The following is a 13,515-nucleotide window of genomic DNA, read 5'->3' on the forward strand; positions in this document are numbered from 1 at the left end:
CCCCCACCCAAGGTCCTGGAAACTTGTTTCTAAAATTCTTTAGAGACTTAAACTATCCTTAACCACCTCCCAAGTTGATAGTATATAATGGGCCACTACTCATGAACCCAGTGCTCCTCTTTCTACCCACGCGTCCTATCCCTGTGCTTTAATAAAACCACCCTTTGCACCAAAGATGTCTCAAGAATTTTTTCTTGGCCATTGGCTTCAAACCCTACCATCTTTCTTACATTAAAATGACTCTGAATGAGATACAGGTTTAAGAAAGTATCCCCACCCTCTCCGGCCACACCCGCACCTATAATTCCTCTGTATCCTTTATTGTTTCAGCCATTATACATATTCAGGGCATAACATGTTCAAAATAAAGTGTTCTGCTAGCCAAAGTTTTGATTTGCAGGATCCTGAACCTCAAAGTTAGATCAAACACATAAAAGTTGTGAGTATATATGATACAAATTACTCTATGTCATCTCAGGCCTTGACATTTTACTAGCAGCCTGTGAATTTCACAAGGCTTATCTTTGCCTGAGGGCTCTTTCTGTTTATGCTCCTCTCCCCCAAGCACAGACCTTAAATAAAAATTAGCAGGAGTCCCCACCCCCCATCCCCAATCCCCACTTCAGATTGCCCACCTCTGACTTTTCTGCATTCACTCCTGGAATTCCTCAGTAAACTCAAACCCTAATTTGCCACATGGTAACTCACTTGATGATACACCCTTTATTAGACATATTCTCCAGTTCACCAATTCCTTCAATGGTATGTCCTGGAACCACCTCCCAATTAACAACTTGCATACGAATCCTCTTTCCAGTAAAATCAAAACAAAGGTATAATTGATTCTCATTATTCACCATTCATTATGTTCTATAAAGTCACTGCAAACATAGAGTCAGCCAGTCCTGAACCATTGCTCCAAGATGAAAAATAGAAGATTAAGTTCCTGTGAGTCCAGAACTTAATCAATCATACATAGTTTTGTTTAATGTTTCTTTCTGTTTAAAGACACCTTAATATATATTATTGGTCCATTAAAATTGAACCTATGGCCAACAGCACTGTTAACTCAGCACTGTTAGCTCATGCCTAAAGGAAGCCTACTGGACATTTATATTTTTTGTGAGGTACACTGTAGCCCTCTTGTGTTTAGAGCACCAGACAGAACTTCAGCACTCTGCCTAAGAGACCATTTGAAATAGTGAAATCACAAACAAAAAGCACAGAAAGTTAAAACATGTGGTACTAGAAGGACAATGAAAATGAATGCTTGCAGCATGAGTGCTCAAAGAGAAAGCAGAACATCCCTTGATCATCTCAGCTGGGAACATGTACATAGGCCAATCACATTTTCCACTCTTTTTCCCATGTCTGCAAATGTCCATAAAACTGCAGTGATTTCAGGGCTACAAATAAATTTTATCAGGTAGGCAAATTCATAAGGTTGGACTCCTAGAGTTTCCTACAAGTAAGGGGGCAGGAAAAGAAGAGTGATGAAGGATATGTAGAGTATCTCAGTTGATGGTCCTGAGAGGACCTCACAGAATTGACCTGCTCCCAACATGTAGGTAACTATGTTCTCCCACATGTGCTCAAGGGGCTCAGAAGTAGCCAACCTAGAGCCAATCAGGGCATGCCATGCAGGGAAAGAAAGTAGAATGTAGCAGTGTATTGTCTGATTGATGGTCATATACCCGATAGGACTGAGGACACCATTGTGGATAGCAGAGCCCACATACAGCAAAGATTAGTACCTCCTGCCTCCCCATCCCCACCCTACCTATGCTCCTATGCTGAAGCAAGTACTCCTAAAGCTCACGGGAAATTTCATGCAATGCAAGAAAAACTGAGCTTCTCAAATGACTAAAACTGTATCAAATGTACTGATAAAACTATAAATTGACTCTATTTAGCTCCTACATAAGGTAGAAATAATCCTAGTCAAGCATGGGCTCTTGGTGAATAACTTGGGTCATTTTAGGATTTGTTCATGACAAACACAGATTTATTGCTATACCTACAATGTGAAAAATATCATATTAAGCATATCACACCCTAGATAGACACTAGGATAATCTCACCAAATACATAACCAGAGAACTTGTAATATGCATGAAATACTGAAAGGGGAAATTTCGCAGAGGAACAGGGATAATTTGAGTAGGTCTGAAAGGATGAGAATGGTTTGCTTTGTATAAGTAAGGTGAAAAGCAGGAAGGTATTTTATATGAGGAGAATGCATGAGTAAGTTAAACAGTAAGAAATTCTCAAGGCATGCCTGGAGGAAAAATAAGTGGATTGGTTTAAGTAAAGTAGAATAATAATAAAGAGTAGTGAGAGATAACAACATGACAGGCATAACAAAAGAAGAATCCGTTCAACCTGATGAATAACTATTGAGGAAAAAGCAGAAAAAGCATAATAGCTGCACCAAGTGTGAGTTTGAGGACTGAGAACTATGTTATTAATGACAGGAGTACAGGATCCAGAACAGAACTAGTTGGAGGGAAAATGAATGACAAGTTTGAGGTGACAATGTGACATCCTAGGGGAACTGAGAAGTGAGCAGCTAAAGTTATAAAACTAGGTCTCAGAGGAGAAACAGACTTGGAGCTGTGGATTTGAGAATGATCAGTACTAAGATCATCACTGAAGTCTGTGAGGGAGTGAGTACCTGAAGGGAGGCAATTAGAAAGAAGAGGTAGAGGAAGAAATGTCTCCCCCCGCCAAAAAAAAGAAGGAGCAGTCAGGGAGTCAGAGCAGGGCAAAGAGGAAGACCCAAGAGTGTGTGATCAACTGTGCCAATTGCTGCAAGGGATAAAAGACACAGAGGACTGAGAGCATTCAGCTGAGTTCTCTGACAAGCATTTTACCTCAAGAGAGCAATCTCAATAGAGGGTTGAGGCAAAAAGACAGAATGCTTTCAAGAATGGGTTAAAGCCTGAGTATAGAGGAAGAATGGAGATAATGGCTATTGATCACTTTGAGAGCAAGAAAGTCTCGGAATTACTAGGCTTGTGGCACTATCAAGCAAAAAGATTGAGATGAGTTCGTTTTATCTTGTTTTTATGTGATTTTTTTTTCTTTTTGAGGTTTCTGAAAAGAGGAGGGGTTCAACATTAAAAATGACAAATGAAGGTTCAAAACTGTGCTGGGGGGACACCTGGGTGGCTCAGCAGTTGAGTGTCTGCCTTTGGCTCAGGTCATGATCCCAGGATCCTGGGATGGAGTCCTGCCTTGGGCTCACTGCTGGAGCCTGCTACTCCCTCTGCCCATGTCTCTGCCTCTCTGTGTCTCTCAAGAATAAATAAATAAAATTTAAAAATAAAAAAAACATTTAAATCTAACTCTTATATTGTTCTTATTATGTTCCAGGCACTATTCTAGGTGTTTTGTACATATTAATACATCTTAATGTCATAATACTCTAGTAAATTGGGTACTCTTATCACCCTCATTTTTAAAGGTGAATAAATGGAGGCAGGCAAAGCCTAAATGTCTTACACAACATCACCATCTGGAAGGAGTGGGGGATCAAGAAATGAACTTAGACCGACTGTCTAGAGACATCGTGCTCTTAACCAGTAGGCTATATTACTTTGAAGGATTAAAGAAAGAGACCTGGAGAAAAAGAAGATCTCATGATTTTTTACAAGATGAAAAGGAAAGTACCTGTGCATCATCATGTATGATATGACATTATAAGATAGAGCTCTATCTTGAAAGTAAGAGAAAAAAGTAGAGATTAAGGTAAAGATATAGGACACTCAGAGTCTGATGAAGATTCAGAAAAAATGAGCACACACTACAGATTCAACAGAAGAATTATAAAACCTGTTAAACACATTCTGTAGCCCCAGGTGATGAGGGACTGTTAAAGACAGTTAAGTCAAGTTCAGTGTGGCTCTCCAGAGGGAATTATGGGAAGATTTGAATTTGGAAATGAGCCTAGTAGGTTAAAGCTGTAAACCAGGTCTGGCAATGACATTAGGGTACTGGAGAGAAGTTAATTTAGAGAGCAGATTATGGTTTACAATTCCAGACAAGAAGCTATTTCAAGTGAAAAAGACAAGTCTTGAAATCCGGTATGCTACTGGTCCTATATTTATAATATAAGATTTGTAGATGTAGATATCAAATTGAGTAATCTGTATATTTTCATGGTAGCAGTTTAAGTTCAAAACTATTGAATGTTCTGATTCTTCCATTAAGAAATATTGTCTTACATTACTATTATTATTATTTCTGATGTGAATGTTTCTTTATTCAGTATCATTAAATCTCTGACCATGCAAGACAAAATCTAATATGAAGATTGTATAAACTGAAAATAATTGTCCCACCTCAAATCACTTGTTCTTCACAGCCTGACCAAGTACAGATTAAAATATGAATGAAAGGGGGATCCCTAGGTGGCTCAGCAGTTTGGTGCCTGCCTTCGGCCCAGGGCATGACTCTGGAGTCCCGGGATCGAGTCCCACATCAGGCTTCCTGCATGGAGCCTGCTCCTCCTCTGCCTGTGTCTCCGCCTCTCTCTCTCTCTGTCTCTGTCTCTCAAAAATAAATAAATAAAATCTTAAAAAAAAAAAAAAAAAGTGGATGAAATACTGACTCTGTCCTTGAACCTCTGTGAATGCTGGCTGGTTCTAGAAAACACCACCAAAATATTAAAAGAAAGAGCTACTTAATGAAATTGATATTTATGAAACACAATTATAATCCTATCATAGATGGCAATTTATAAGAATATGTGTATGTTATTTTCAGATTCATCAATTTAAGAACTAAATGGATTTTATATATTTTGGCAAAGATTAAATCAGGAAGAATTTCAAATAATAGAAAATCCCCTAAAATATTATACTTTCCCTGAAATGCTTCTTTTTTTCTAAACCAAGAGTAAGAAACAAAGGTCATAAGAATGTCATCCTGAACTTTGCCCAAAAACATTGTTTGCAGAAAATGGATATTTTATTTTTTTATTTTTATTTATTTTTTAAAGATTTATTTATTTATTTATTTATTTATTTATTTATTTATTTATTTTTATGATAGACACAGAGAGAAAGAGGCAGAGACACAGGAGGAGTGAGAAGCAGGCTCCATGCCAGGAGCCTGACGTGGGAATCAATCCAGGATCGCACCCTGGGCCAAAGGCAGGCGCCAAACCGCTGAGCCACCCAGGGAGCCCCGAAAATGGATATTTTAAAGGCTTAATTCAGAGTTGGTCATTCAGTCATGATAGATGCTATTAAATATGAAAGTAAAATATTCTTCATGTAATAATGTTCACTTTTTAGATGACTGTCTTTATACTGAGTTCATGAGTATCTCCTCAAAAAAACATTTTAGGGCCCAACTGATATTGTACAACTACATTCTGGAGCATATTGATTCGGGCCTTTATTGGTTTTCAAGTACAGAAGTGTATTCCATTAGATACAGAGGATTTGCAAAATAAATATTTTTAAACAAGATTTTGAGTTTTACCAAAAAAAAAAAATTTTAATGGTAGGTTGAGCTTAACTAATCAATTCTCTTGTGAAATTTTCAGAACCTGAGTCCATAATAGCCAAGTTGTCCTTACAGTAATGCTCAGAAGAACAAGGGGAACTTCTCCATAAGTCTTATGTGGTATTATTGACTGCTTGCTTATGATAGAACATGTATAATTGCATTCCAAAGCCAAATATAAATATAATTTAAATTATATTATTATAATATAAATATAATTTTCACTTAAAATATACATCATGTTTATATAAGAGTAAAAATCTATAATATATTAAACATTTAAATTATATTATAAATGTAAAAATATAATAAAAATATTAAAACAATATATATTAAAATATGTAATACATATAATATATGTTTTCTTTAGGGTAATGAACACTTCATTTTACATATCCCATCATTATACATTATGAGGCAGATAGACACATTTTAAAATAAAATGTTAATAGCATAAGGTATAAATTTACTGAATCACTGACTTGTACACCTAATGCAACATTGTGCCAACAATACTCAAATAAAAAATAAAATAAAATAAAATGAGATGTTAACACTATTTTATAGATACCTGTAGCAATTCTAAGTATTTCTTTGCTCGTTGCCTGCAGCAGCAAGTACCTCCTTAATAAGGCACTATAATTTAAAGAAGCTTTTTAAGGAATGTTGAACTGAGACTAGCAGATAAATTAATAATGATATCTTGTAAGGTTTTGGAAAATTTCTCAGGATTTCCACCTTAGGATTAGAACATGAAACAATGAGGAATACAAATCAGGAAATGACTTTGAAAGCAAAAATATGTATTTAATAACTTCTCAAGGTTAATTAACTATCTTTTTGTAAGGTCGTGGGATTTAACACAAATATTTAATATTCTTAATATATATGTTTCCTCGATGCTTAAGTTTCAAAAGTTAGGCATAAAGACAGTTCACAGCACAGAACAATTCCCACCTCCGCAGGGAATTCTCACCTTATTATACGTGTTGCCACAAAACAGGGTGTGAGAATTCCCCTGTTCATCACTCAGTGAGAAGGAGGACAAATGGCTGAAGGGTCCTGGGGTAAGACAGTCAGCCTGTGAGAGGGTCTGTGGAGGCAGCAGGGACTTAGCAGGAGGACAGAGTCTAGTCTGATATAATGGGTGGAGAGAAAGAGGCTTGGGAGGAACTGTTACATCCTGGGAAGAAGAAAGGTATAAAGAGCATTTTAGTAGACAAAAGTCAAGCTCACTTGGAATTAAGTTAAATATTATAGACATTATGTCAGAATCTCTTAGAAATAAGAAGGAAACCTTTCCTCCTACTTGGGCCCCTCACAAGACACCTGCTTTCATGGTGTATTGTTTATTTCTTTCAGTAATTCCCGTCAGTCTCCCTCTTCCAGCCTCTTCTGCAGAATGAAACAAGCACCTGCAGTGTCTCCTGAAGTGTGTCATGGTTGTTATTTTTGAATGTATTGAGAGGAGAAATGTTTAAGGGAGGAGAGAGCTCATCCCAAAGGTAATAGGACGACATGAGAAAAGTCTTCGTTGAAGAGGTAAGTGACAGTGGAAATTAAGAGTGCTTGAGATTTGGTGCAGAAGAAACAGGGGAGACAGGTGGCCATTGTAGCGAGATCAGTGTCCAAGCCCCAGGGGCAAAAGCATTGGTTTAATCCACAGTACAGTAAGTTGTCAAGTTGGGCTGAGTATGGACAAGGGATGAGGGAGAGGTGAGTCTGGAAAGAATGGAAGAGGTCTTCAATTCCAGGCAGTGTGTTGGAGAGAAACTGGATACAGTGCCCAGATGAGTTCATGTGTAGAGAGGAGAGGGAATGAGGCCTTTAGGGTGGGTCTTTCACCTGGAAGGTGGATGAAGGCAAAAGACTTAGAGGAAGTAAGACCCACAGGATGAGGCCAGGAATTGGGGCAAGACAGCCACAAGAGTGGAAAACATCAAGCCTACAAAGAAAATCTGCAGAAAGGGCCTGTATATGTATATATCTATGAAAGATAGGTCTACTTTTTTGCAGATAAAGCACTTCTCATATTTCTGAAATTCTTATTGTAAGGAAATAGATCGACAGTGATTATCTGTAAGACCCCCTCAGGGCATGAATCTTATAAAATGAAACCTGCTTTATTCACCTTTGTGGCCTCAGAGTTATGTACAATGCCACTATAGTACATCCTTAATACATTATTGAAATTTCAGAGGAATATAATATTTTCTGTGAGTTAAATACTGTATTCTATTATTTCTCTGCTCCATAAGCATTGAATTAATATGTTTGGTTTGTGTGAAATGGAAATTTAATTCAAAATAGTACACATTGCTCAAAATTATATTTAGCAAGCAAGTAAATTCAACTTTAAAACTACGCTTAATATTGTTTATTGTAAGTTTCCATGTATTTTTTAAGCCACTGATTGGTTTTCTAAAGTGTACATTGAATGTGTTTGCTTTATCAGTAGATATCTTTTCCTTTTTTAAAAAGTATTAAGATTTAAAACTCAGAAAATTTAAACAGGCTAGAAAATTATAATTCTAGGTCTTTGGAGTTAGTCAACATGAGGTTACAAACCTCGGTACCTTGAAATAGTAACTAATTAATTTCTTGTTTGCTGCAAGTGTTGATTTTACATATCAAGCAAATACAGATAATTTTACACATGCACACTGCAAGTACACACTATTATAAAAAAAGAAGATACCATCCTATTTACAACATTCTGCATCTTATTTGTATTTTTCCCCCACTTAACAACAGCTTTGGAAGGAATATCTCTATGTCAGTACCTGAAAGCTTTGGATTTCCTGCCAATACATATTACTGAATTATCTCACAGATGTAATTGCCATTCAGTTAATTCTCTTAGAAGCTCCAGGTGTATCACCCAAAATATCAAATTCCTAGTGGTATGATAAATTTACCTCCTCTTTGTCAGTTCTCATACTTTTTATTCCTTTCTTTTGTCTAATTTGATTAGCTAATACCACTAACATTATTAAATGATAGTCACGTTATTATGCAACTTGAAGGGAATGCTTGTACTATTTGCCCATTAAAGTGGCTTTTAGATTGAAATATATTCTAATTTGTTTTATTTTTCAATCAACTATTTCATTTTTTTTATCAGCAACTTATCACATTTCTTAATCAGCGTGGGAAGCAATTATCTGAAAACCGAGTAGCAAACACAACTACCTGTGTAAGAAAAAGGCAACGTTATTATTGAGAGTTGACAGTGCTTAGGAAAAGGTGAGAGAAAATGGCAAGGAGAACAGTCCTTGGTTAGTGATCCAGTTCCAGCTTTTTGTGGAGGGTTCAAGAACCCATTGTGAAGATGTCAGAAGCCAGACCTATAGTGATCCAGGGAAGTAACAGGTTCCCTAGATGGGAGAATCCAGCAGAGCTAAATCCTAACGGATTAGACAGGAAATGTCTTATGTTTCTATGCTCACTGTAGCCAACCTCCATCTCTCAAGAGTTGGTCAAGTCTGAACACTTCTGTAGGGTCAGATGATACCAGCTATTCCAGGCAGCTCAGCAGGGAGGGGCACTTGGACAGGTCATAGAGAGCTAAGAATCCTGACCAGGATCACATTGGTTGATAATCACATTGGTTGATAGTACAGTGCAAAGGTGAAAGAATTCTTGGTGGTGGCAGCCTTAACATATATGTCATCTGAGGCTCCTGTTCTAATCTATGCTATTTGTCTTCTATGTTTCATGTAAGTCATTAGGCTGTGATTCTCTTTACCATCATCTTGGAAATTTTCCTTGCCTATCTCTTATGTTCTATCTCCTGTTTCCAATATGCCACATCTTTCTTGATTCTCCCTCATATTTTACCAGAACCTAAAGGAGTTTCCTGGGGGGAAATGAAGTATTGGAAGAAAACTTTTGACCTTTGCATGTTGAAAATTTTGTTCTGCCCTCACATTTAATATTTTTAGACATAGGATTCTAAGTTGCAGAATAATTTCATTCAGAATTTTGAAAGTATTTTACACTATAACAGTGTGATTATACTGCTACTATTTTATATGTATGTTTCAAAACATTTAGTATTTATGATTTCTACAGCTTTTCTGTTTTCCAGTTTTCTTTTGTCAATTCTTATGAATTCATTTTCCTTGCTTTCCTTATGCGCAGGATATTTTATCATTCTTAAATTTTCCAAATCAAATATTTAATTTACTTATTTTTATTCTCTTATTTATTCATTAACCATATTTAGAGTCATAAGTTTTTCTTCCAAGAACTATTTTGACTGTATTCTAATAAAAAATAGTTTTATTACTTTTTTTTTATTCCAGGTAGAAATTTTATTTTGGATTTACTCTTTAATCAAAAATTTGTTGAAGAGCACATTTTTCAATATATAGGTGGCAAGGAAAGCCAAATTAGTCATAATGCGTCCAGCAGTTTGTCACTTTAAAATACCTTGCCAGAAGATGACTTGAAAACTTCCAAATGATTCCAAAGATATTCTTGGTCCTTCTCTATCTCATTATTATAAAGATACACACAAACATAGCGTTATCCCTATGTTTCTATTACTGTATGAAGTAATCTTGACTATATTTAAATGTAATATATGTAACAGGCCTTCTCTCTATATAGTGTGTGCAGGTATGCACACATCTACATCTTCTTTATCATCAGAGTTTATCTAAGGATGTTGATGTGATTTCAACTCACACCCACAAATTTTTTATATATTCTACTGCTGATTTTACCTTCACAATTTTCCCATAGAACTGTAATTTTATTATAAAGAAGTTGCTTGCTTTAGAGACTAAGTTTTCTCTGACTTATTTCTCCTTTAAGTCCCGAAATGTCAGTTTTTGTATATTTCATATTTAGAACACAAATGCCACATACTAAGACTATCTTTAAACCTGTATTTTGATCTAACTGCAAAATGAAACTGCAGTATAATGTAATTTGCTCACTACTTTTGTGTTTAAAATATCCAGATTTTTTCAATGCACTTTGTAATGGTATCTAATACAAAGGGATGAAATTCAGTTCATCATTCTATTGTTTTCTATATATTACTTTATAGTGTACAGCAGGAAGAACATATTTATTTCCAATTAAATTGGGTATTTAATTTTTACTTTATGAATATTCCTCAGAAGAGACATTTATCATTTACTTCAGCAAAACTTTAAACAGTATAATTTTGAGTACTTTATATCTTTATTTTATTTTTTTATATCTTTAAACATTGCTGAAATTGCACAGCATCTGCAAGTTCTGGATGCCTACTTTGTAAATAATCTTAAGATACCATAATACAATTATTAAAACTCAAGGTAAAATGATAAATTAGGGATAGATATATTAATATTAATAATGAATTAACAATATGACTGTTAACAAGCTTATACTAGGTATAGGCATTACATCGTTACTGACATTTCTTGCTATTTATTCCGATATTAGTAGTGGTATATTCAATCCAGATTATTTTGCAGGAGATTTTTTGAAACAAAGTCACTTATTTTATGAGGATTATTTTAATTTAATTAAAAATAGTTAATGTGATAAATCATATGTCTGACTAGGCCAAGCCAACTGAGGGCTCTCTGAACCAAACTAGAGAGCTGACACTTTCCCAAGAAAACTCACTTGAAATATATATGAGTTATGACTGTCTAGCACTGACACTTACAAAGACAACAATGTAAACCCATATAAATCAGCAAAGCTTAAAACATCTCTTATAATTTTAAGTCAGGAGGTGGCCAACTTCTCCTGTGAAGGTCCATTTAGTATATATAATAGGTGTTACAAATCATATGTCTGTCACAATTACTTTGGTAGCATGAAAACAGCCTTAGACAATACATAATGAATGGGCATGGTTGTGTGCCAATAAAACATTTTTTATATGTGGATCAGATCTGGCCCACAGATAACAGTTTGTGAACCCTATTTTGGATTTTAAAAAAATTAATAAAATCTTTATGTCTGACCTGCACTCCACCACCACCCCCATGAATTATCTTGAGGTTGGTAGATACTACTTTGGAGATCACTATGCTAAGTGACTCCTGGAAATAAACATTGTATACCCTGCTTTTGCATCCAATGGATAAATCTTCTAATGTTCTAGTTTTTGAGGGAAGGACAGGGGTCAAAAAATTGTCTCATACATGTTTCTATCAGTGAGAAGTGTTAACATAGTTATTTCTAAGAAAATGCTTTTAGTGCTTTTTACTTACTTGAGAATTGTCTTTTTCAATATAAAAATACTTAGGACAAATTTTTCAAAATAAAATAAGCTTTACTTAGGATCTTGATTTTTAAAAAGGGATTATTTCAGTTAATTATAATATCCTATCCTGAAAAACTTAAAAAACACCAGAATTTATGATGCAAATAATACCTTTGTTCATTAGAGAAAATTTAGCAGACAGTATGCAGAGAATAAATTAATTTATCTCTGTTCATTAAGAGAGCTGGAGATACTGCAAAATTAAGTATTAATAGAGGCATCAGAAAATTAATGCTATAGTCCTTTTGGCTGCATTCACCACTCTAGAAAAAGCCAACTTTGTGCTCAGCCATCAAGTCAAACTATTTAACTTCAAAAGCTGTTTTCACTGCAGCACCAAAGGGCATTTTAAGGTACTGTGGGCTCTTTTCATTAAAGCCTGCACATCTGAGACTCTTTTGTTCCATCCTGGCATTTTAAAGTTAGCCCCTTCCCGTGGTTTGGAAGTAAAGGGTGAAAATCCACTTTCTCTTTGCTCCCACTGTCCCCACTTCATACCATGCAGTGATTTGTGCCTCTGGAAACTCAGAGCACCACCAGGTGAAATTACTGGAGCTTTCACCCCATCCTCTCTCCCTCCTTCTACCTCTTTGGTAGAACAACACTTACTTTCAAAATGCAGTGCTTCTTTTCAACTTCCTTTCCTGTCTGGAGCTTATAGCAATTTAAAATCAGAATTACAGCATTTGTGCTACAGGTTGAAAACAAAACTCTGTTCATGAAGTCAAGAACAGTTACCAGGTATTTCATACCCAGTGACTCCTTCAGCCAAAGGCATAGCAACATTTTACAGATACCATCACAGAAAACCCAAATTACCAAGAAGAGATTGTAATCATCTACTCTCTACAAAGATCAAGCCAAGATAAAGTAGGTCTCTTAATTTTGAGCATATGGCATAACTTTTTGTTTATCAGCCCTAATTCTGAAGAATCCTTATGCATTTTAGAAAGAGACATACTTAAAGCCACACTTAACCTATTTCAAATCCTTGTTTGAATCAAAAAATGCAAACATGTGAAGTATGAAAAGAGATAGCATATGCTTAGCTTTTTCAAATCCCTTTAACCCGAAAAAGTTTTTAAATGATTAAAATACAATTTTCAAGATAGGCTTTGGGTTATTTGATGTTTGTGATGGTCTAACAGCAAACCTCACAGAGCAGATGACACTGAAGATATAGTGATGGTGATGTGCTCAAGGGAGAAGAAAGAGAAAATATTTCATAATCAATCACAGTGGGTACTAGAGAGTTAAAATGCTGTTTTATGTTTTTCTATACACATAGTTTAATTTTTTTCTTAGGTTGCCAACCAACATATATTTGGTAGAGAGGAGCAACTTATACTGAAAAAGTCAAAAAGCAACATAGAAAAGAGATTTCTGTGTCTACAATACCCTGCAGAGAGCATATTTGGTTACCCTTTAGCAAGGAGTAAACTTCTTTCTTCCAAAATTATAGTGATTTTAAAGGACATAATAACAACAAACATTTCAAATGTGTATTCCCTATAAAGTTTCCAATGTTCCTCTGCAATGACTGTTTTGTGTAACCATGAATGAGTATTAATATGAGTACTATTAGAAATAGGATTAGTAGCCCCATTTTTTTTTCTAGGGTGAAATTGAAGTTCAGAGTTCCTAGGCTCACACAGAATCCACGTTCTTTCTATTGCATTCCATCATAAGGTTTCTCTCCTTTGTGGGAAGCAGAAGAATCAAAG

General features: G+C 35.4%; 1 protein-coding gene across 7 annotated transcripts in view; it reads right to left on the minus strand.

Moving 5' to 3' along the window:
• The window catches only part of LOC121490761 (muscular LMNA interacting protein), a 254,409-nt gene that overhangs the window by 36,103 nt on the left and 204,791 nt on the right, over positions 1 to 13,515 (minus strand). For 5 of the 7 annotated variants that reach the window (XM_041754765.1, XM_041754750.1, XM_041754757.1 and 2 more), the window contains one exon: positions 6,491 to 6,697. The exons of the other annotated variants lie outside the window; for them this stretch is intronic. In XM_041754765.1, the coding sequence (XP_041610699.1) occupies positions 6,491 to 6,697 (207 nt within the window). The remainder of the gene's footprint in view (positions 1 to 6,490; positions 6,698 to 13,515) is intronic. 7 annotated transcript variants of the gene reach the window in all.

The sequence above is a fragment of the Vulpes lagopus genome, chromosome 1, assembly GCF_018345385.1.
Source record: "Vulpes lagopus strain Blue_001 chromosome 1, ASM1834538v1, whole genome shotgun sequence".
Classification (NCBI taxonomy): Eukaryota; Metazoa; Chordata; class Mammalia; order Carnivora; family Canidae; genus Vulpes; species Vulpes lagopus.